The 25797-nt window shown below is 39.4% G+C and overlaps 1 protein-coding gene across 3 annotated transcripts in view; it reads right to left on the bottom strand.

Moving 5' to 3' along the window:
* The window catches only part of LOC135216121 (uncharacterized), a 212560-nt gene that overhangs the window by 41607 nt on the left and 145156 nt on the right, over nt 1-25797 (bottom strand). For all 3 annotated transcript variants that reach the window (XM_064251170.1, XM_064251172.1, XM_064251171.1), the window contains exons 6-10: nt 25134-25231; nt 24235-24353; nt 21555-21732; nt 11719-11910; nt 11303-11466 (exon numbers count right to left, since the gene is read on the bottom strand). In XM_064251170.1, the coding sequence (XP_064107240.1) occupies nt 11303-11466; nt 11719-11910; nt 21555-21732; nt 24235-24353; nt 25134-25231 (751 nt within the window). The remainder of the gene's footprint in view (nt 1-11302; nt 11467-11718; nt 11911-21554; nt 21733-24234; nt 24354-25133; nt 25232-25797) is intronic.

Genomic DNA, 25797 nt, shown 5'->3' with positions numbered 1-25797 from the left:
CCATTGCTCAGCCACCTCCCTCCAGATACGTAAGGAGCCTTCCGTCGCAGGCCGGGGGCCCCTTTGGTTATAGGATATTGGCTCCGCTAGCGGCAGGGTGGGCGCTATGAGTGGTCGGTTTGCTTGCCTACTATATCCTTATATCTCTCCCCCCGCTACCGGAAGGGAGCTTACCCTTACCTACGCACTCTTCTAGTAGACGGTGAGAAGAAGTTGTTTTAATTTTGTTATTTTAAGGATATATACCCTAATTATAATATATTTTACAATGATTGTGTTTTATTATAATAATATCATCACCATCCCCGCCATTGTCCGTCGTGGTTTTCCATTACCACCACTCCTAGTTGGTTGATTCTTGTGCCTCCGCCATTGGCGGAGCCATAGCCTATCTTCCAACCTGGTTACCACACGTATTTTAGCGGGCTCTGGTTTTATCTAACTTTCTTTTATCGCTCCGGCACCAACGGAGCAATAGTTAGGCTGTAAGTGTTTACTCTGTACTCATGTACTTTTTCACTTACAGGCTACCAACTGCCAGGTCCCAGCCTGTAATGCGACGCTCTACGACCCCTGTGGACATGACGAGTGCAGGTCTCACGCCCGTGTGCCACGTCGTACAATGAGACGATCGTCTGGCACCCCGAAGCCTGCGCTATATGCTACGACCTGGTCGGTCAGCTGGGAGATGGGGTATGTCCATTATAGGCTTATTTATGATTTTACTAACAACTTCTAGTCGTAAGTTTGTTAACCCTGTCCACATTGGTAGCTAATCTCACCTTTCTTTCAGGCTAGCGGTGTGAGGGAAGTCGCCCTCGCCACCCTGAAAGCGTGGGTGGGCGGCTTTGGGAAAAACGCCGCCAAGGGCCCAGCCCTACATCTTAGATAGGAAGCTGGCCATCCAGATTCTTCCCCGCGGGCGGGGCAAGTCGACGGGCTACGTCGACCCCTGTCCGCTGCCCATTGATAGCCTCCATCCAGCAAGACCTCCAGCAATCGTTTGGGGTCGTAGCATCCCAGGAGTCGGTTCCGGACGTCGCTGCCCTGGACCTGAACCTTGAGCCAATGGCGGTAGTTAGCGAGGATTTGTTGGTTGAGGTAGGTTTGTCGGGCGCCCAAGGTCTTTCCTTGGGCGCTCCTGGATCTTCTCCTGTCCCTTCTTCTTCCGCCTCTTTCCAAAGGCTTTGCGGGATCCCGAGATCCCTAGCCGCCCTCCCGCTCTCTCTGTACCTCCTAAGGAGAAGGGAAAGAGAGAAACCGAAGACCTTGTCTAAGTCGACTTCTAGGAAGTCGTCTTAGTCTTCTTCGGCCAGGAAGTCGTCGACTTCATACGCCGATGCGGTGAAGGCTAAGCCGAGCTCTTCCAGTCGAAGAGCTCCAGAAGCAAGGCTTCGAAGGAGAAGGCTCGCGCTACCACCGAGTTCACTGCCTTCTCCCGCCTCCGCTGCCCTCCTCTCCGGCTATGCCGGCAGGGGTGGCAAGCACCAGCACCTGCGTTCCCTCTGCTGTCTCACCAGGGATGATGGAACAGGTAGGGGTGCTGGTAGGTTCCCAAATTTCAGCATTGGGAACACGTTTTGAGCAGATGTTCGCGCAATTATCGAACAGTCTGTCTCAAACTGGACAGTCTATCCAGGACTCTCTAATAGAATGAGAGAGAATGAGGACCGAGTGGCTGGGCTAACTCAGGGCTCCTCCCCCAGTCTCCCCTGCATCTAGCACGGGGATTCTCCAACTTCCGCCTTACGACTCCTTGCCAGCTTTCTCTATGGAGAATCCATGGAGAGTAGCGCCTACGCTCCTTTTAAGGACGGGATGATTTCGATCCCGGAGTTTGGTACTCGAAGATTGAGGACTTCGAGTTTCTACCCTCCGGGTCTGACGCAGCCTTTCATGGGGTATGCTAGGCTGACGCCAACGGCTCTCACGAGAGAGGACAAGATCTCGAAGGAGTCGGTTCTCTACAGTAGAGATCACGCCCAGCGAGAATGGGTTCACTGCCTTGAGGACTGGGAGTGTACTAACACTAAACTCCAGGCCTACAAGAGTCCCTTCACTATTTTCCGCGACGGAAGAGGAGGTCTCTCTTCCGTTCGCACGAAATTGGTGGAGAAGGCTCTTCAGGCAGTCCTCAAGGATGAGCCCATTCCACAGTTGAGGGAGTCGGAGTCTACTTCTCCACTCTTCCCCGCCTTCGGAGAGTTGTGGGAAAAACCTGCCAGCTACATTCACGCTGGGTAAACTCAAGCCGGACTGCGCCCATGGACCAGTTCGGTGAGAAATTACCTAGGCTGCCGGATTCCCTAATCCAGGCAGAGTTCGATGCGCGAACTAGGTTTGGCAGGTCCTCAACTCTCTCATCGTTACGGAAATGGCTGCTCTTTCCTACGCTACGGAACCGCTGTTCAAGATTCTGGCGAAATCTCAGTTTCAGACGGTTCTGTCAGACGCTTTTGACTCTCCAAGCCAGGAGGAACTGCCGAAGCATGTCCTTCAAGAGTGCACTATCAGGCAGAGCCTAATAGACTCTTGGCTGCGAGCATGTGGGGAGCGGATCTATTCTCCCAGAGTCCGCAGTGAACGAAGTCCACCACGAAGCTGCTAGACTCAACCAGAGCCTTAGAGCTAGTGGGGTATTTCCTCTAAGAGGAAACAGGAATCCGTTCCCACTGCTGGCAAGAAACCAAAGAAGGCTGGTAAGAGGTTCCAGCCTTATAAAAAACTTCAACATCAGCAGCAGTTTGTGCAGGCAGTCCCAGTTACCCAACAGGGACAACCTTCCACATCTAAACAGACCCAACCTTTCCTCCTGGTGCCCCAGCAATCTCAACCATCTACTTCCTACGCTATCTCGCCGGCCTTTAACCCTGCTTATGAGGCTCAAGGCTAACTCTCAACCGAGGGGTAGGGCGAGAGGTTACTTTCGTCAGCGTGGCGCAGGAAGGGGCACGAGGAGTAGGCAGTTCAGAGGAGGCGTGGTGGCCAACCCGCCCATCAGCAATGAGGCTCCCCAGGTAGGAGGAGGCTGTTCCTCTTCCGCCACAGGTGGGGTTCAGCAATTGGGCACAGAGCATAGTGTCCAAAGGATTAGGCTGGAGTTGGATCAAAGATCCCCCTCCAATCAAATCATTTCATCAGGTACCGTCAAGGAATTGATAGATTACGCGGAAGAACTCCTTCAGAAAGGAGCTATTGCGAGAGTCAAACATCTAAAATTTCAAGGGCGCTTATTCAGCGTGCCAAAACAAAGGCTCAACAAAAAGAAGGGTAATCTTAGACTTGTCAAAGCTAAACTCTTTCATTCGCTGCGACAAGTTCAAGATGCTTACCTCTCGCAAGTAAGGACCCTACTTCCGCGTGGAAGCCGTCACATGCTCCATCGATCTTACAGACGCATACTATCATATCCCTATAGCCAGGCACTTCCGCCCATTCCTAGGATTCAGGCTAGGAAATCAGACATTCTCATTCAGAGTGATGCCCTTCGGTCTGAATGTAGCCCCCAGGGTATTCACAAAGATAGCAGAAGTGGTTGTACAACAATTGAGAGCTCAGGGAATCATGGTAGCGGCATACCTCGACGATTGGTTGATCTGGGCACCAACAGTCGAGGAATGTCTCGAAGCTACCAAAAAGGGGTAGTTCACTTTCTGGAACATCTGGGGTTCCCAGATAAACAAAACGAAATCCAGACTTACTCCGGAATCTCATTTTCAGTGGCTAGGAATCCAATGGGATTTGTCTTCCCACAATCTATCAATTCCAGTAGCCAAACGGAAGGAAATAGCAAAATCTGTCAGGCAATTCCTCAAATGCAAACAGACATCAGAGAACCAGGAGAGAATCCTAGGGTCTCTTCAGTTTGCTTCGGTAACAGATATCCTTCTGAAAGCAAGGCTGAAAGATATAAATCGAATTTGGCGGTCAAGAGCAAACTCCAAATATCGAGACAAGTTGTCAGTAATTCCACAGATCCTCCGCAACCAACTACGGCCTTGGTCAAAAGTAAAGAACTTAGCCAAGAAGGTACCCCTTCAAATATCCCCTCCCAGTGTTAACCACCATTCACACGGATGCTTCCCTGTCCGGGTGGGGGGGATACTCTCAGTCAAACAGGTTCAGGGGACTTGGGTCAGTTCAATTTCGCCAGCTCCACATAAACGTGTTGGAAGCAATGGCAGTATTTCTTACTCTGAAGAGACTGCTTCCCCCGAAGAAGTCTCATCTAAGGCTAGTTTTGGACAGTGCAGTGGTAGTTCACTGCATCAACAGAGGGAGGGTCCAAATCCAAGCATGTGAACCATGTCATGATAGCCATCTTTGCATTAGCAAACAAACACAAATGGCATCTGTCTGCCACTCACCTGGCAGGAGTAAGAATGTGATAGCAGACGCCCTGTCCCGGTCAGTTCCTCTGGAATCAGAGTGGTCTCTGGACGTCGGGTCATTCCAGTGGGTAAGCCGGAGAGTCCCAGGTCTCCAAGTGGATCTCTTCGCCTCACAAGCGAACCACAAGCTCCCTTGCTATGTGGCCCCCAACCTGGACCCTCTGGCTTATGCCACGGACGCCCTGTCGTTAGATTGGAATCAGTGGAGGAGGATTTATATTTTTCCTCCAGTGAATCTTCTCTTGAAAGTCCTAGACAAACTAAGGTCTTTCAAAGGGATAGTAGCTCTGATTGCACCGGATTGGCCCAAGAGCAACTGGTATCCTCTTCTTTTGGAATTGGGTCTCGACCTCAACGGATCCCCAATCCCAAACTGTCACAATCAGTACAAATGAGGACTGTGTTCGCTTCCTCAAGAACTCTCCAGACCCTAACTTTATGGACTTCATGAAGTTTGCGGCTAATAAAGATGCTGACATTGATCCACAGAACATTCTCTTCCTAGAATCAGATAAGAGAGAGTCAACCATTAGACAATATGACTCAGCTGTTAAAAAATTAGCATCTTTCTTGAGAGAATCGAACACCACAACCATGACAGTTAATTTGGCTATATCCTTTTTCAGATCGTTTGAAAAAAGGTTTTAGCAGCTAGCACGATTACCACTCACAAATCGGCTTTGAAGAAAATCTTTCAAGTAGGTTTTCAGATAGATTTGACTGAATCTTATTTCACATCTATCCCTAAAGCCTGTGGCTAGGACTTAGACCTTCTCAGAGGCCTACTACAGTTTCATGGTTCTTAATGATGTCCTCAAACTAGCTTCAGATACGACAACCTCATCTTGTACGTTCATTATGCTCCTGAGGGAAGACATTATTCTTATTAAGCCTAGCCTCAGGAGCTAGAATTTCAGAACTGTCGGCTCTATCCAGGGATGCGGGTCATGTGGAATTCCTCCCATCAGGAGAAGTTCTACTTGCTCCGGATCGTAGCTTTTTAGCTAAAAATGAAGATCCTCTTGCAAGGTGGGCTCCTTGGAAGGTTATCCACTTCCACAGGATCCTTCTCTCTGCCAGTATCAACTCTTAGAGCCTTTTCTTTCTCGTACTTCTTCTAGATCCTCAGGTGCTCTCTTATGAGAGAAAAAAGTGGTACTTATCAGTTAAAGGCATTAGACAGCAAATCCTTTACTTCATTAAACAAGCCAACCCTGAGTCATTCCCCAAAAGCACATGATATCAGGGGAGTAGCCACCTCAATTAATTATTTCCAACATATGAACTTTGAGGATCTTAGGAAGTATACTGGATGGAAATCCCCGACAGTCTTTAAACGGCATTATTTAAAGTCCTTGGAATCTTTAAAGTTTTCAGCAGTAGCAGCGGGAAACATAGTTTCCCCTGATACTGTTTAGTAGTTGTAGTATTGATCCAGGTCTCCTTTCTACCTACTTCAACAAACATGCCTCAACCTATCGTCAGGCTACTCAACATATAGCCTTAGCCGTTGTATCATATAGTGGATTGTCCCCTTATTTTTTTTTTTGCTAGGGACAACCACTTTTGTACTGATATGTACTTCAGTGTACCTACCCTTATTTTTATGCTAGGGTAGGACACAATATGTCTGTATATTCACCATTTTGTGTTTGTGATGAACTTCAGTCACAATGTGTTTGTATATATTTGGAATTAATTGTATTAATGATGGATTTCAGTGTACCTACCCTTATTTTTATGCTAGGGTAGGACACTGTATGTATATATTTTGTAATTATGTATTCTAATTAAGTAAATCCCAAATTTGCCTTATTTTACATGCATCTCTGTAATTTTATTTATTCCATTAAGTACTTTGAGTTTACTAACATTCTATTATTTTACTGTTATAATAAGTTAGTTTAAGTGCTTAATTTGTATGCTGTATTGATTTACTTATATTATATCCATCATTTTAAACTGTTTTTCATTGTTTCCTTTTCCATCTTGTCTGTTTCTCTGGTACTCTTTCATAGGCCGACACGAGCTGAGCCCAGAAAAGGGATTTTGACGAAGGAAAAATCTATCTGGGTGATTGGCTCGTGTCGCCCTATGAAAACCCCCCCACCCCTTTTTTTATGGTTGGTGTTTCCCCCCTTGCAGGACAAGATGTATTTAACTATTTTAATAAGGATGACCGCTAGGGGCGCTGCTGTCCGTGGCGTCCTCTAGTAGTATAGTAAGAGGCTGCATCGCCCGTTGTATCGGGGCTCTCTCTTGGGGGGATTCTGATAGGGAAGTTCTAATTGGTGTTTGTCTCGTGGTAGTGTTCCACACTCGCCCCTATATCATACCGACACTTCTTTTTAAGAGTGAGCGAGTCAGTTTTACTGACATTTTCTTAATTTTGTTTTTCTCTGGTAATTTTAGGCTAATTTTACCTAGAAAGAATGATATTAAGGATACTTTCATAGGGCGACACGAGCCAATGCATTCACCTAAGAATAGATTTTCCTTCGTCAAAATCCCTTTTTTATGGGGGCGCGTTCGTAACCACGAAACATCGTAAGTCGAGACCAGCGTAACCCGAGGACTTACTGTAAATAACTATAGGTACCAAAATTTCAACCTTCGGTCAACTTTGACTCGACCGAAATGGTAAAAAAACGCAATTGTAAGCTAAAACTATTACATTCTAGTAATATTCAATCATTTACCTTTATTTTGCAACAAATTGGAAGTCTCTGGTACAATATTTCGATTTATGGTGAATTTATGAAAAAACTTTTTCCTCACGTCCACGCGGTAACTCTTCCGAAAAAATCAGAAATTTGTTCATGCGAAATTCGTAATGTTTGCATCGTTTTATATTACCTGTTACATAAAGTTTTATATATGAAAATGTGCGCAATTTCATGTAGAATACAACGAAAAACAACCCATGGTTGTGCTTTTATCAGTTTTGAAATATTTTCATATCAATAATGATGTGCCAAAATTTCAACCTTCGCTCAACTTTGACTCTACCGAAATGGTCGAAAAATGCAATTGTAAGCTAAAACTATTATATTCTAGTAATATTCAATCATTTACCTTCATTTTACAACAAATTAGAAGTCTCTGGCACAATATCTTGATTTATGGTGAATTTATGAAAAAACTTTTTCCTTATGTCCGTGGGTAACTCTTCCATAAAAATCATAAATTTTTTCATCCGATTATCGCAATGTTTGCACAGTTTTTTATTAGCCGTTACATAAAGTTTTATATATGGAAATGTGCTCAATTTCATGTAGAATATAACTAAGAACAACCCATGATTGTAGCTTTTATCAGTTTTGAAATATTTTCATATAAATAACGATAAGTGCCAAAATATCAACCTTCGGTCAACTTTGACTCGACCGAAATGGTCGAAAAAAAACACAATTGTAAGCTAAATCTCTTATATTCTAGTAATATTCAATCATTTACCTTTATTTTTCAACAAATTGGAAGTCTCTAGCACAATATTTCAATTTATGGTGAATTTTTGGAAAAAAACTTTTGCCTTACGTCCGCGCGGTAACTCTTCCGAAAAAATCTGAATTTTTTTCGTCCGAAGTCGTAATGTTTGCACCGTTTTATATTAGCTGTTACATAAAGTTTTATATATGAAAATATGTGCAGTTTCATGTAGAACACAACAGAAAACAACCCATGGTTGTAGCTTTTATTAGATTTGAAATATTTTCATATAAAAAACTATGTGCCAAAATTTCAACCTTCGGTTAACTTTGACTCAACCAAAATGGTCGAAAACTGCAATTGTAAGCTAAAACTCCTACATTCTAGTAACATTCAATCATTTACCTTCATTTTGCAACAAATTGGAAGTCTCTAGCACAATATTTCAATTTATGGTGAATAAAAAAAAAAAAACTTGTTCCTACGTCCGCACAGTAACTGCCGAAAAAATCAGATATTTTTTTGTCCGATTGTCATAATGTTTGCACCGACTTATATTAGCCGATACATAAAGTTTTATATATGAAAATGTGTGCAATTTCATGTAAAATACAACTAAAAATAACCCATGGTTGTAGCTTTTATCAGTTTTGAAATATTTTCATATAAATAACGATAAGTGCCAAAATTTCAACCTTCGGTCAACTTTGACTCAACCGAAATGGTCAAAAAACCCAATTCTAAGCTAAAACTATTACATTCTAGTAATATTCAATCATTTAACTTTGTTTTGCAACAAATTGGAAGTCTCTGGCACAATATTTCGATTTATGGTGAATTTATGAAAAAACTTTTTCCTCACATCCTCGCGGTAACTCTTCCGAAAAAATCAGAAGTTTGTTCGTCCGAAATTCGTAATGTTTGCACCGTTTTATATTAGCTGTTACATAAAGTTTTATATATGAAAATGTGCATTATTTCATGTAGAATACAACAACAAAACAACCCATGGTTGTAGCTTTTATCAGTTTTGAAATATTTTCATATAAATAACGATAAGTGCCAAAATTTCAACCATCAGTCAACTTTGACTCAAACAAAATGGTCAAAAAACGCAATTGTAAGCTAAAACTATTACATTCTAGTAATATTCAATCATTTACCTTTATTTTGCAACAAATTGGAAGTCTCTAGCACAATATTTTGATTTATGGTGAATTTATGAACAAAACTTTTTCCTTATGTCCACGTGGTAACTCTTCCAAAAAAATCAGAAATTTTTTCAACCGATTGTCGTAATGTTTGCACCTTTTTATATTAGCCGTTACATAAAGTTTTATATATGAAAATGTGTGCAATTTCATATAGAATACAACAATAAACAACCCATGGTTGTAGCTTTTATCAGTTTTGAAATATTTTCATATAAATAATGATAAATAGAAAAAATTTGACCTTTGGTCAAATTTAACTCGACCAAAATGGTTGAAAACTGCAATTGTAAGCTACAACACTTATGGCATTGTAATATTCAATCAATTACCTTAATTTTGCAACAAACGGGAAGTCTCTAGGATAATATTTCGATTTATGGTGAATTTTTTAAAACAACTTTTTTTACATCAGCGCGTTACGAATTCATGCATCTTATTGTGATAATATTTTCTCTGTGTTGCTTTGATAGTTTTACAATTTGTTATATACCAAAATCATTGAAATTTAGTGTACAATATAACGAAAAAATAATTAACTCATTAGCTTTAACCGTTTTGCTCACCGCACGATTTGTATACAATTATATATGAAATTTTTTTTTGCACTGTCATATATTCCAATATTTATATATGATAAAGATATGTTTTTTCATTTTTGATGGTTGCATACTAAACTTCAGGCAATGACAAAAAAGGAGCCAAAAAATGAACTCTTAATCTTGAAAATTAAGCATGCTGTGAGTTTTTGAAAAAAAAAAAAAAACTTTTTCCGCTTCGGCGCTCACTTCCGAACACAGCCAGCATACGGGAGACACTTTCGGAAATACCGGCTCGGCGATTAAGGGTTAAGTAAAGGGAAGCCAGACTATACTAAATAGATATTCCCAGGCAAGAAATTAATTACATTCAAAGTGAGAAGAATAAACTACATATGGAAGAAATAGCAAAGGAAAATTGCTTGAGATAAAATAAATACTGTAGCTGTGGTGACAAGTACACTACCTTGGAACACAATGAGATGACACTCATGGGACTTCAAACAAGCTCAAACCCTTGTGAAAGGCAAAATAATAAACTAGGGAGCAAATAATTATTTTCAGCAAATGAAAGTTAGACATTTTGCTAACTACGGATAAAAAAATGTTAGAAAATTTTGGAGTTGTAAATAATGGGTATTAATCAACTACAGAATACATATTTTCAAGATGATGGCATCCACTGGCTCAGCCTCAGGAACTGCAGCAGCATCAGCAAACATTAGCCCTGCTCACTTTACCTCCAAAAAGGTATGAAAGCTAAAAGTGTACAGCTTTCCAATATCTTCAAAGAGAGTGAGTGAGATAGATAGACATACACACACCAAAGAATTAAAGTGTCACCTGCTATATATTCCCTCCCCCCTATTCAGAAAAAGGTGAAAGTCTGGGTCACGTACATGAAAAACCAACTTGACAGCACACACAGCAGTACATGAATAGAATCATTCCTGCTCTAATTACTTCAGTGGGCAAACAAGACAAAATACTAGGTGTCATAACCAAAGAAATATCCTAACTCTGTAATCCAAGGGCCAACAGTCAAAGGCAACTTTCTCCCTTGATATGTAAATGAATAGAAATCTCAAATACTCCTGGGTGGTTAACAATCCTAACACAGCTCCCACTACTAGCTTAAATGGGAACCATAATTCCAGCATGATACCTTTTCTCATTTACCAAACCCAATATTCTGACATAAGTAAACTAGTTCCACAATGGACAAGTTGATTTTGCACTCGGCTACCAATCCGGTGGTCCGAACTTCGATTCTCGGCTCGGCCAACGCAGAACCAGAGGAATTTATTTCTGGTGATAGAAATTAATTTCTTGACATAATGTAGTTCGGATCCCACAATAAGCTGTAGAACCTGTTGCTAGGTATCCAATTGGTAAAAATATCTAATCCTTCGGGCCAGCCCTAGGAGAGCTATTAATCAGCTCAGTGGTCTGGTAAAACTAAGATATACTTAACTTTGACATAAGTAAAAACATCAACTTTTAAATTCAACATTTTCATGGACATTTTGATGTGAACCTATAAACAAAGTCCAGGGGTTTAAGAGGCTATTCACTCCAAAAAGAGTTCCTTTTTGACAACTCATTTATCTTTCGAAGAAGCAAAAATATTTTTCCCCATGATAAAAATATGAACCACTAAATTCCACACTAAAAACTCCACATTATGCTTGAAAACAAGATAAAAAAAATAAAAAAAAAGACTACACTTTACCTGTCTGAGGCTAAAACGCCACTAAGATTGGCTGCTATGAAGCTTGTAGCAGATTCTAAAAGCTGTGCTGCAGATTCAAAGACTGGTTGGGCCCAACGCACCATTGGCAAGGAGGAAAGTACTCTTTCACACCCCAAGGCAGTTTCTATGACATTACTCACACTCTGAAATACAACAAAAATACAGCAAAAGATCTAAGGTATTCTTTATTTAAGTAATGTTTCAATTCATTAGTGAGCCATTTGCAAACTGTAATAATCCCTCATGAAATTAACATATCGTGCAAAAAAATTAAGAAAAATAAGATGGCACCATAATAATACGCAAATTATATTTACTTCAACAATTCCTCCTCTGGTCTAACAATTCTCTGACTTCACAATAGAATGGCATAAAAAATAAGAGATCAAACTCACCATGTCATCTATAAGTTGCTTAAGGCATCGATCCTGCACCTCAGGAGGAAGGGCAGCATAGTTCCTGGTAGGCAATACTACTACAAAATGTTTAGCAACCCAGCGTAAGCAACGGTGGTACAATTCATCCAGACAGTAAGCTCCACTAATAGGTAAGACATCTAATACGCCTTCCAAACAGCCAGAACAAGGCTGAAACATAAATACAATAGAAATATATTTATAATTTCTGGCGAATCAGATTACCAAAAGTAGTTACCTACAAATACATAAAAAAATTTATTAAAAAGCTTCAAAAATTGTTGAGTTCAGAGGCATGATTTTGAACAGAAAGATCACAGTGAGATAAAAACATCCATGTCTTGTTCTTTTTTCATTATCATTTTTCTTTTAGCATATTTCCATTTCAACCTCTTTTCACTTCAAGCCTATTCCCCATAAATATATAACTTTCACAACTAAACTTTTTCCCTGTATAACACAACTTGTCCAGAATAAATTTATTTATATAAACTCACATCACAGCAGCTATGGTTCATGTCAGTTATAATGTAATCACATGTCTTATCATCAAATTACAATTACAATTCCATGAATGGAAACAATATAAAATAGCTTACAATTACTTTACAACCATGTAACTCATTAAATTCAATAACATTATAACTACAAATGTTACAGCTATTTCAATCCTGCTAGTTTTATCTACAGTTTGATTTTTTTTAGTTTGAATTACATTCCCTTTGAATTACAATTACTACAAAGTAGAAATATACAATTACTTTGAATTGGCTATATGTAATTAATTACATTTCAATTGCTCCAAACCTGACTCGTAATATACAAAATATTACTGTAGCACATTCCATTGGAATTAACTTAAATCACTGAATCCATAAGAGGTTGTGGAAGACCCTGTGTTACCCTATGGCGCTCGTTGCAACAGATGTGCCAGACGAGAAGCTGTGCAATCTTTTAATCTTGAGGTGCATCTTTTATAAGACCACAATGGATATGTGCCCTCAAAATTAAAATTCTATGCCAAAGAGAAAATTTCATCATCACAAATAATAGTATGTACTAATCATACATACTAATTCAAGATATGATATCATGAAAATCATGGGTATTTAACAGCTATTACCATTCGGTTTCGTGTTTACAAATTCATAAAGCGTTCCTTTTTGTCACTAAAGCTGAACGTTTTCTATGCATATTGCAGTGGAATCTCTTAAACAATCATTGACACATATATTATGTAATAATAATGTAGTAATAATCATTTTCCACCTAATCTTACAAAAAAGACATTAACTAATTTTTCAAAAAAATATTTAAATTTATTTGAGACGATAAATTAATCTCCTCGAAGCAATTTTTCTCGGCATGAACGAGGCCGACCTTCTCTCGGCATTCAAAGTCTGGTTCTCCGCCTGTAGAGTTTTTTCTCTGCAAATCGGGGGAAAAGTCGGCATTTCGGCAACCCTGCTCCCCCGTGTTATTGTTTACATCCCCCCGATGCCGCTGCCATTTTGTCTACGACGTCACAACAAAACTTAAATACATCAACAGAAACCTTCTAGAATCAACCATATGCTGTCCATATATATAGGACACCCACCATATTTCAACAATGCATAAAATACCAATAATAATTATACAATATATAATCACACTTCTCTCTTTCTCCCTCCCTTCCGACTGTTTCCTAACCTAGTCCCCTCTTAATTTCCTTCATCCTCCAACTCTTTACCCTCTACATAATTTCTAATACAATCCCCTGAAACTCCTGCTTTAGTTAATACATCAGCCACTTGCTCCTTTCCTTTTATCCATCTCACCTCCTTTATTTCCCCGGATTTAATGGTTTCCCTTATTGCTGCAATATCTATTTTTAATCTCTTGCTACTTACACCAGTGCTCGATTTGATGGCAGTCATTAGTGTTTTACTATCAGTATTAACCAAGGCTTCTAAATTTCTCCCTCCTACTACCTCTTCCCACAAATGTTTGAAATATATCAATCCTTCTACAGCTTCCCCAACACTCAGGGCTTCATCATCAATGGTGGATTTTCCCACTCTCCTGGATTTCCTAGACTTCCACCATATGGGACTTCTCCTCTTCCCATCTGTCAAGGAAATAATATAACCCAGTTGAGTATGGCCATCTTCTATGTTTCCAAATGAAGCGTCTGCATAGGCTTCCCAATAAATCCTTTCTTCTTCCATCTCACTTATTGTAACTTTGCCCATCATGCTCTTAGTTTTTCTCACAATTTTAATAATTCTTTAAATGCTTTACTTAATTCGCTAACATCATATATTTCTGGCATCGTGTGTAGTGATACCCAATTCAGCTGTCCTACCACTGACCTATACTCAGTTAACTCCTTTTGTTCTAGCACTCTATTACCCGTATATCTTCTAGCCTCTGGTTCTCTTATAGAATTTATATACTGCCACTGATTAAGGGAAAATCTATTCTCCTTCTGCTCTATTACTACTCCTATATACTTGAACCTTTTACTCTCTTGTTCTCCTACTTGCAATTTCCCTTTCAATTTCCCAATCGTTTCCTTTAAGAATCCTTCAGTTCCTCCATAACAAAAATCATCTATGTGTGTACACAAAAGGCCATTCAATTTATTGTTATTTTTTCAAAAGAATATATTAGGTTCTAGTCTACTTCTCTTATCTTGAAGCTCCTTCACTACTTTCACCACTTTACAATACCATGCTTTTGCTGCATCCTTGGCCCCATAGACAGTTTTCTTCAACTTCCATAATCCCCTCCAACCGTCTTCCCTCGGTGGCTTCAAATACACTTCTCTTTGTATCTCGTCACCTTGTAAATATGCAGTTTTGACATCCAATGTATAACGGTTCCAATTTTTCACCTTTATTATGGTTAGACAGAATTTTAAAATTTCAGCATTGCATGTGGGAGTGTCCTTTTCCCACTCTGCCATCTCTTCTTCAAACCCTCTAACTACCAATCTTGCTTTACATATCCTTTCACCCCTTTTATCTTTTCAGTTACTATCCATCTTGTAGATATAGCTTTTTGTCCAACATCATTTACCTCCTCATATACCTGGTTATCTCTCCAACTTTGAAGTTCTTTTTCTTTAGCTTCCATTATGCTTCTATTTTCAAATCCCAGCAACACCTCCTCTTCATCTTCAATTTTTTCTACCTGACTATAACCCCTCAAGTTAACCCACCCTTTGTCACCTGACTGTGTGTGAGTCTTGTACATTGTACGAATCAGCCCATGCTTGGCTTGACCTTTTTCCTGCAAGACCTAATTTAGTCCATTCTTCTACTTGTCCTGTATCGTTGTTTATAGCTCTAACTCTATTTCCCTTTTTGAATTTTGGTATCTCTTCCATTAACTCACCTTCTATTGACCCACTCTCCCCGGTATCTTCCACTGTTTCCTCTATCACCTCTCTTTCTATAGTCTCTTCTGTGTCTGCATTCCTTCTCCCACCTACTATTATCTCCTCTCCTTCTTGCCAATCTACTTTCCCTTCATTTGGGCCATCTGATCTACCTTTCACACCATGGGATTTATCTATTCTAGCAGATATCTCTTCTGTATCTGGTGATCGTCGTTGAATCCTAGTCACATGTATCCTAGCTACTTCTCTTAAAGAATCCCCATGTTTGACTATTATTGTTTTCCCCGATACTCCAACTACCTGAGCAGGTTCTCTCCATTCATTTCCATTTTCCCTCTTATAGAATACCTCATCTCCTACCACTGCTTCTTCAAATTTATGTTCTCTGATGATGTTTTTGTATAACGCTATTCTTAATTTATAAACACTTCTCGGGCCTTGTGCATTGCATTCGGTGTCCCCCTTACCGTAACCTCTTCCATCCCTTTTTCTCTGCTTGCGGGACTTGAACTTTCTTCTCCCATTAGGTTAGGCAGTGAAGGGTTTTTTCCAAATGCTAATTGGTTGGGAGAGAGACCTCCATTATTCATTAAGCAGTTCCTAGCACTCACTACCCATTTCAATGCTATGGACCAATCAACTTCCTCCATCATCTTTCTTACACTTCGCTTGATCATGCCTACGGTCTTTTCACATAATCCGTTGCTCCACGGAGACTTCGATGCTGTGGCTAATACTTTAATATTCCATCTTTCTGCCATCCTCCTTACTTTTTCATTTTGAAATTCTCCCCCATTATCTAACAATATTTTGGAGGGTGCTCCAAATATAGCAAACCAGCACTCAAAAAGTGTCTTTATTACAGTTTCTGGTTTCTTATCTTTTATCCAACAGGCCTGACATACATCGTTGCCATATCCACTATTACCAAGAACTTTCTCTCTTCTATCTCTCCCACATCCATCGCTACAACTTCATTAAACGTTTTACTCCAAGAAACGCCTACTACTGGTTTGGCGGGGTTTCTTTTGTATCTTTTACAAACCTCACAATTTTCAATCAGTTCCGTTAGTAACTTTCTTATTTCCTCGTTCTTTTTCGATTAACCCATTACTCCATTGTGGTTCCTCTGTTAGTTTCCATATTTTATCTCCACTTCCATGACCAAATTGTAAATGTAATTTCTTCAGTGTGTTCTTAATTTCCCTCAGATTCTTTCCCTTCCAACCCTCCAGTAATAATTCTTCTACCTTCCTCCTCCTTATAGGTACTCTTAAATGACCCTGTTCATCTTCTCTTAACTCTACTTTCATTCCCGTTAATACTTCTATTGTGACAATTTTCTTTCAAATTTAGGGTCATACCCATTTTACTCATGGTTTGGTTACCTATCAGCCAGGGTATATCACCCTGCAGAATTTCTGTCTTCAAATAAAACTTTCTGTTTTTTAGTATCTATTATTCCTTTGGACTTATAAGATGTCTCACCAAAATTAAACACTTTATTAGACTCTGTCCTAATGTCCCTCATTCTCCTCAACTATTCCTGACTCAAATCCATGACAATACGTGTTAGTCACAATTCCCCGCAAACTGTTGATTTACACCCTGTCCAAAATTGCATCAACCACCTCCCACAATGCTTCCACTATTTTACTAACTTCTCCTACATAAACCTCTTCTTCTTCTGTCCCAGTTTCTGTTTTCAGCTTATTTTCTTCTAGTCTTGTTTCAGTTTTCTTCCTATTATGAAAATTCTGAGGACAATCCCTAGCCCAATGCCATTCTGAGCTGCATATTGCACATACTGCAACTTTCCCTTCTTTGTTTATAAGATTCCTACCACCCCTACCTCGGTTCCATCTTCCCCGATATCTCTGGTTTTCCCTCCCTCTCCCACCCAGAACTGTCATTGCCTTCTGACGACCCCCACCATTCCCGTTCCTCTTTAATCCCTAATCCCTCAAATATGCCTTCTGACGACCCCCACCATTCCCGTTCCTCTTTAATCCCAAATCCCTCAAATAGTCTTTTCATTGTTTGCGACACTGTTTCGTACTCTAGCTTTTCTTGCCCACAAGCCAATAATACCATTTGTTTTTGCTTTTCCATGAGATTTGCTTGCTCTATTACATAACCCTTGACTTCCCCTTCAAGCGCGCCTTTCCCCATTGCTCTTTTACACTCAGATGCTGCCTTCTTGTATCTAATTAAATAGTCAGCCATCTTTTCACTAGATTCTCTTCTTATTAGAAGGTATCTTTTTATTCTGCCGTAATTCTCCATTACCGAATCTTTTAGATAGGCTTTATCTAGTTTCTCAAGGATTAACTTTGGACCCTCTGTACCAGTAAGTTTATCTCTATCTAATGCTTCCACTAGCTCTCGGGCTTTCCCTTTTAAGCTCATTCTCATTTCTATCGCCGGGTATTTTGTATCTTCTCCATACAACAATAGCCAATCTTCGGCTTGACCTTTCCATTCTTTGTATTCTTCTTGTATCCCGCTAAACCTAGGACATTCCCTTCTCCATCTAGTAGTCTCCCTTTGTTCTCTGTCGGATCCAGGCATCTTTGATCAACCACGCTCTGCTACCAGTTTGAATTTTAGCCTAGCCTAACCCCTTTTATTTACACAAATGAATAATCTATCCACCTGTACGCTTTCTCCAACTTCAGTATACTCCAGAAATCACCTTAGAACAACAGCACAACAAGACTTACGACCCAAAAACTCCTACCAGACAGAGAGCTCTCCCCTACCAACCACACACCACCAGCACGTGCTTTCTACTCCCCGTGTTATTGTTTACATTCCCCCGACGCAGCCGCCATCTTGTCTAAGACGTCACAACACAACTTAAATACATCAACAGACACCTTCTATAATCAACCATATGCTGTCCATATATATCACCCACCATATTTCAACAATGCATAAAATACCAGTAATAATTATACAATATATAATCAGTCAGCTCCCCAAATTCCTTTACGTAACTACCATAAGCTAACCCTACATAGAAATCTTTAAACATCTAACCCTGAGCTGGATATAAAAGCAATCAAGTATATTATCTCAAGATGCTATGCCTTATGGAGGGGTCAGACACTCTTATGACTTAAATCATTGAGAGTGGAAACAACGAGAGGTGAAGCATATTAGGGGAACCATAAAACTCAGAAGGGTGGGAACCCAATAAGGCACAGTTTAGCAGCAGCTTCACTGAGCATAATGTTGAGGTTTGTTCTCAAAAATATTTCTCCTCCAATGGTAGGGGTCAGTGGATGACTTAACAAAATTTATCTAGGCCACTGCTGAATTTCTTCATGCCTGCTGCAGGACAGCCACACCACCACTAAAACATAGAAATCTTTAAAAGTAAATTGTATTTTTCCTAACTATACAAACCTAAGGTCCTTTACATTAGGAATTACTTTTAGCATAGGCTGGAATTTGGTCGTTGAAGATTTAACAAGGTAGTTAGGGAGTAACTGCTTGTCTGGTAGTTGGGAGTCCCGCCTGACTAGACGCAAACATTCCACTTTGCTTTAGGCCCTGGAACAGATTGAGGGGTGGCATGAGGTGGGCCTAAATGTAAAAAAATTGCGATTTGGGTCTCCCTCCTAGTTGTAACAGCGAGAAGAACCTGGCCTCTCTCCAATTGGTCAGAGTATGGGAACTGTGTGACCAATGGCCAGACCTCTGGACCAATTCATAAGAGGGGGGCAAGCGTAGCCCCTTATGAATAGCAAACAAGGACCTTTATAGTCGGCAGCAAAAAGAATAATATATAAGTACAGTCAAACACAGGATTTCGTACATCCTGGTTTTCTTATGATTTGGTTTTCATAAGACTTTTTCCAACATATCCCCGGATTTCGTACACCAGGAAACACTCCTTCTAGGGCACATCTCGTGACTAGGCCCCATACATACAAAGCGCCCAAACAAAGTCTCTCGTGACCCATTCTGCTTTTGTGTTCGTTGTTTTTCGCGCTTTTTTATTTGAGTGCAACTGCTACATAAGCAATCATGGGGCTGAAGAAATTTCCAAGAGCCAGCTGGCCCTTCTGTAAAAAACGTGAGAAACACTAGAATTTAAGAAAGAACTCTTAGCAAAGTGTTGGAGGATGTTGTATGCCAATCTCAGCAAGAAAATGCCTAAAAGTACTGCTGTTAGTGAATTTAAGGCCAGAAGAGGCTGGTTTGAAAAATTCAGAAAGCAAACTGCCATGCATAATGTGGCTAATTCAGTGATTAAGGACATGTTTGCAAAGTAGAGTGATGTAAAAACTTCTGTGGAGAATTATCATCCCAGCAAAGATGTTGTAATCAGTCTCTCCAACATGTTCAGTGACAATACTGTATTTCACTTTAGGCAAAAAGAAATAGTATTCTTGGGCACTTCTTTCTTGGTCACCCCGGTGCTAACGAAGAGGCATCAACACTCAGGCTGGAGATGACAAGTTTTCTTCAGATATTGCCGTAGCACTCTAACCAGACAAAGTAGCATCTCCTCTGGTTCATCACCACAAAAGTCCTCTAGGGAGGGGATCATAAAGGACTCGAACCTAGCGTCAGGGACCAATGGATTCTGAGCCTTTGCTACAAAATCCAAGACAAAATCAAGCATAACTGATCACCATTCCCTCAAGTGTTAAACATTATAAGAGACACCATGAAGTTCACCTACTCTCTTGGTCGATGCTAGGGCCAGCAAAAAGATGGTCTTGAGGGTCAGATCCCCCTCTGACGACTCTTGCAGAGGTTTGTAAGGTTCACAAATCAGACTCTTCAAGATGAGATTCACGTCCCACTCAGGAGGCCTGAGTTCCCTGGGTGGGCAAGACCTCTCGAAGCTCCTCATAAGGAGAGATATCTCCATGGAAGTGGACATACCCTCTCGTCGCAGATTCAGGACCAGGGCCAAGGCAGACCTACAGCCCTTAACTGCAGATACAGAGAGGAGCTCCTCTCAGCGAAGAAAGACTAAGAAATCTGTGATCTGCTGAAGAGTGACTTTGTGTGGAGAGGGACCCCATCTATGACACAACACCAACCACAGAAGACGGCCTATTTTCCCTGATACACAGTATCCTGCCATCTCTGTTGCTGCTCGGCAAGAAAAGCCTCTCACTCGCAAGAGATGGTGGATAACCTCCAGCCGTGAAAAGACGGGCTGCACTGCCTAGTGGTACTACTCTCTGTGCAGCTGACATAGAAGGTTGTGTCACAGGGAAGTCTCTTGCGGTACCTCGGAGAGAAGAGCCAACAGATAAGGATATGGGAGCCAACAGAATCATCCGAAAATTCTGGGTGATCAGCAACTTTTGAATCAGGCAGAATGGGGGAAAGGTGTAAACGTCGAGATAGTCCCACGGATGTTGGAGCGCATCCTCTGCAGCTGTCCATGGGTCCAGCACTACGGAGAAGAAAACCTGAAGTTTCCTGTTATGCCGGGTGACGAACAAGTCTACAACATTAAATATTTTAGAAAAAGCAGTCATTTCTCTCAATAACACCATTAAGAGCAAATGTGGTGGCAAACAATAATAAAATGTCCATACTAGTTTACCATAACCTTGCAATTTACTTTGTCTACCTTATGCAATACTGTAATTAAATAATGGACAAGCTAAATATGATTTAGGAATCAGAGGAACAAACCACATACAAGAGAAAATTATACTCTTATGCAGTATTTGTCTAGTATGACCTGTATTTCTATACAGATATGCATCACAGTATGACACTGGAACTATAAAGATTTTGTCAATCTGACAATAAGGCTTAAACAGGAATATGTATTAGGCATCACATGGCAGGACACAGCCACATCTTCAAATTGCACATAATTCTTTTCAAGGGTTTAGTGCAGGTTTACTTTACCACCTGGTCACTCTGCCTTACATGGCACACTAAATAGTACCAAATATTTGTAGCATGCCTTCAGCCCCGGCTTTACTTCTTTTATCCTTTTACTTTTCATCAGTCATATATAAACAAATCCAATGGGCGGGGCCCCAAAAACATTATGCACATGCAGTAGTTTCTACACTTGCCAACAAGTTTCAAGACATGTTCAAGACAATTTCATTTTTCATATGTTTTTCCAGTAGCACTGAATAATCTTTTATTTCATTTGAATAAATATAAAATTAATAAGTTAAATATTCATTAAATGACAAAATATATTCAAATTTCACTCTAAATATACCCAGATTTCCTAGACACTCTGACATATCATGATTACGCAAGATACAAAAATTGGTAAACTTGTTAGAGTAAGAACTTAAAACTCACTGGCACACCTTCACATCAATATTAGAGAAACACTAGGTTAAAGGTGACAAAGCACTGATGGCATACATTCAAAAATTAGCATGAACGTTAACTATTAATAAAAAAAAATCATATTTCTACATACCTTATGAAAATAATGGCACATTTTGGCCTTAAGGTGAAGTGAAATAACATCTTTTAAACCATCTAAGGCCAACATGTCTGCGAGTGCTGCTAATTCTCCAACTCTCACTCCATCAGGTACCGTACTGCATCCACTATATATATGCTTCAATGCTACCATCACACTATCAGCTGAAAACCTGAAATAGCAATTTTATGAAAAAAATCTCTCTCTCTCTCTCTCTCTCTGAGTAAAATTATTCTGGTGAAAATACTTTCCTCACCATTAAGTCTTTTAACAAATTTAAAAGTTTAAGAACCTGATTACTTCATAAGCAATAGACAATTAGCTTTAACTACTAAAAATTGGAGACAGCATCACAAGCCTTTGAGAAAAGTAGGTATAACTACCTCTTTTCTTCTGGAACAGGATTAATTAAGATCCAAATCAATTAACCCGATACTATTCCACCATTGACTGATTAACTAATCAAAAAGTTTCAATGAATGACTTTTGAGTAGTGGTGTGGTGTCTTTGGAACTCGTCTAGTGTTTGCAGAAAACAGATACATGTAACCAGATAGAATGGTGTCTGATGACTGTTACACTCATAACATACTGTGCATAATGACAGAGGCATTAGCAGGTCTTGACTGTACAGCCCATATTGCTTCTTATATTCCAACATCCTTCTGCTAAGATGGCGCCCTTAACCAACATACTCAAAATGGGCAGGTATGTACTATACAGCTAGTATACTTTTTTTTTTCTAGTACTACAGTAATATCTGATGTTTAATGAAGCCTATTATTTTCTGGGCTTTGTGTTCAACTTCTATACACTGTTGAAAGTTTATAAGTCACTTGTCATCAAGTTTCTTGATGAAAATCCTATCTCACTGCTAATCTATCCATACTATTTGCCATTTGCATTTCTATAACATATGTGCATGACTACATCTATTCAAGTTGAATAGCATCTGCCATTTTACTGACCATTCATCTTCTCCAAGATCTCTTGTAACAGTTTTACTTTGGTGCACCATGATACCCTTCTTTGTGTCATCAGCAAATAAGCAAACTGGTTTATTTTGCAAGTCACACTGACAACCAAGTCATTTATGTAAATTACAATGCACAAAGAACCCAGCACTGAACCCTGAGGCACACCACTACACCACTAATGATTTTATGCCAACAAGAGATGTCTCATTTGACAACTGTTTTCTAGCCAGTCAATTTGTTGACTTGCTTTCCCATTAACCTCTCATGTGCCACCTTATCACAGATACCAAACATGTAATGGTAGAAGTCTAAAATGTTGGTTAAACATGTCTTCCACTCAAAAACCATGCTGTCTATACAGAATTAGCTTCTTTCACAATATCTCACTGTGATTTATGCTATGATAGATGCTAGTACATTTGGACTAAAAAAAATGTTAAAATCTAATGCAATGGTAGTTGACAGGCTCTTGAAAGCACCCATCAGCATTAATTATTTATATTACAATACAATACAAAAAATTAAGTGGATTATTCATACTGATATTAATGGAGATCACAGTATCAAGAATCTCAAATTGTAAATAACTTGTAAGAACACTAGTCAGTTCCCCATGAAGAGAAACTTGGTCCCCTTACGGAGGATCTGAAGAGAAGTAGCAACATCTATAAATTTAGATGCGTAGTGGATGAACATCATCAATCACACGAAAGGATGACAACTACCCAGTTCTAAAAACTTCCCTCAAGGAAATCACCTATCAAATCATTAAGTACGTAGTCATATCAAAGAATACCAGAAAGGAAATAACTGGTTAAGGTCATGAAATTTATACAAACAGAAGAATGGCTGCACTTTCTCAAAGCTTTATGTAACATGGAAAACACCTGACAAGTACTGTGAAAGAAACTTTAATTTTTAACAAAAGAGAGGGAGAGCCTGCTGAAGAGACCACCATTCCTGAAATAACGATGGTAATTTTTGATAATGTCAACATTTTTGGCAGATGTTCAACACAAATAAAAGAGAGCAGGGAGAGAGAGGAAGAAGCATGAGCAATCAACTGTGCCTAACACTAATGAGAAAGGGAGAAAGAGAAACAAGACAAAACAATCATCTCTGCACTCAGTGGGGGACACCCAACAAAACCCTCCAACCTTCCAGATCAAAACAACCAAGGTGGCCTATCTGTTAATGCAAGCCATGGAAGAACATTTGGCATCACAGTAACCAATAAAAATCTGACCTGCCTGGTCATGTATCGGCTCGGCCAACATGGAACCAGAGGAATTTATTTCTGGCGATAAAAATTAATTTCTCGATACAATGTGGTTCGGATCCCACAATAAGCTGTAGGTCCCGCTGCTAGGTAACCAATTGGTTCCTAGCTACATAAAAATATCTAGTCCTTCGGGCCAGCCCTATGAGAGCTGTTAATCAGCTCAGTGGTCTGGTACAACTAATATATACTTACCTTACTTACTTACTTGCCAGGTCATATGTTCACTATAAACCCCTCTCCCATTATAACGTTATTACCCTATAACATATCCTCTTGTATTTATCATCTCTTTAATAACCTTTATTATAAGAAGTACAAATGTTTAACTTAATTTTAGGTCCCTAAGTAATGATAACTTTTCATAGAAGCTTTTGTATACAAAAAAATATGTGGAATAAAAACAATTAATGACATACCCTTGTAGTTTTATGACATTTCCAGCACTTTCAACCCAGTGACCAGACAACATAGCCGCGAAGTATACACAGCGGGACGCCAAAATACACTTGTGTGCTCTAATGCGCTTTTCACCAATCTGAAAACATGATCCCATTTTTATACATAGGTCTCATCATTAACAAAAACATTGAATATGAACAAATACTGCATCAACAAAATGTTTCTCATGACAAAACAATCACATTCATAATCAATCACACCAAGAAATCTACCTATGTACAATGATCAGACAAACTAAACTTCACAAATACCATACAGTAATTCTTCAATCATCTACAATGTGCTGATTACCCATTTTTTTTCTACATCTCCATCTTTGATGTACAATCAACTCAGTTTTATTTAATACTGCCTTTTGTATGCCTAAAGCTTGTTTCCATGTTATTATACAAATACTGAGTGGTAATGGAAACACTGTCAGGCTACTTCAAATTTTGAAAGTCGATACCTGAAAACCTTATACATTTCTATAACTTTGAACCACTATTTTTGCATAACTTTTCATGCAATTTCATATAAAAAAGGATAACATATTGGCAGATTTCAGTGACAATAACAATGTCAAATTCTTTTATTTTTCCAACCAAAACTCTAATGATTTCATTTTAGAGGTCTGATCGTTATGTATTGCAAATACTTACTTCATAACATTAATTTCATTTGTGTAGAGCAATTAATAAGTATGTACAAGGAAAGCAGTTATTTCAGTTTTCTAAATGAAATAGGCAATGCAAGTCACAGAATGGATGATGTCCTCATACACTACTACCATACCTAAATAACTAATCTACTACCATACCTAAATTACTAAGGATTGTCACTGCTAAACTGACCAGCCCTTATGTACTGTACTTACTTGAATTGTTACATCTGTGTTAATTTCATTCAGGAACATACGAAGTAAATCTTCTCCTAGCTGTGAACAAGACTCGGTGCCTGCTTGATCAGAGGTTTCTGTGAAAATTATAAAAAATAAATAAAACTTCATTCTCTCTGAAAAAAATAATTAAAAATTTTTGCATACCATCACAATGCCATACCATACAATTTACTGTATGTATACATATTTGCAAGAGACAAAATATAAATTTTCATAATAAAATTTATTATTTGGATACTTACCTACTGTTAAATTAGCTATATCTCCCGGCCAATTAGGCGAGTCGGCATTCAAACAAAAAAATCGAATGGCTGCCCGGATGACTGTCTAGTTTACCTGTTCTCCACCAGGTGTGTTTGGAATGTTTTAGCCCTTGTCAGAATTCTCCTTGACAGCCCACTAAGTTTTGGGGAGGCTGGGTGGGTCTACTTTAACAGTAGGTAAGTATCCAAGTAATAAATTTTATTATGAAAATTTATATTATTTGAGATGAATCTTACCTACTGTTAAATTAGCTGAATCCCACATTAAGAGGAGGATGATGGGTAGTGCAGCTAGACAAAATTCCACTCAGCCATTCGGGATAAAGGTTTCTTATACGAAACCCAAAACATTCTCACCTGATCTGGAATCCTTGGTG

This window comes from Macrobrachium nipponense, chromosome 6 (assembly GCF_015104395.2).
Source record: "Macrobrachium nipponense isolate FS-2020 chromosome 6, ASM1510439v2, whole genome shotgun sequence".
Taxonomy (NCBI): Eukaryota; Metazoa; Arthropoda; class Malacostraca; order Decapoda; family Palaemonidae; genus Macrobrachium; species Macrobrachium nipponense.
This window is presented reverse-complemented; position numbering and strand designations above follow the sequence as displayed.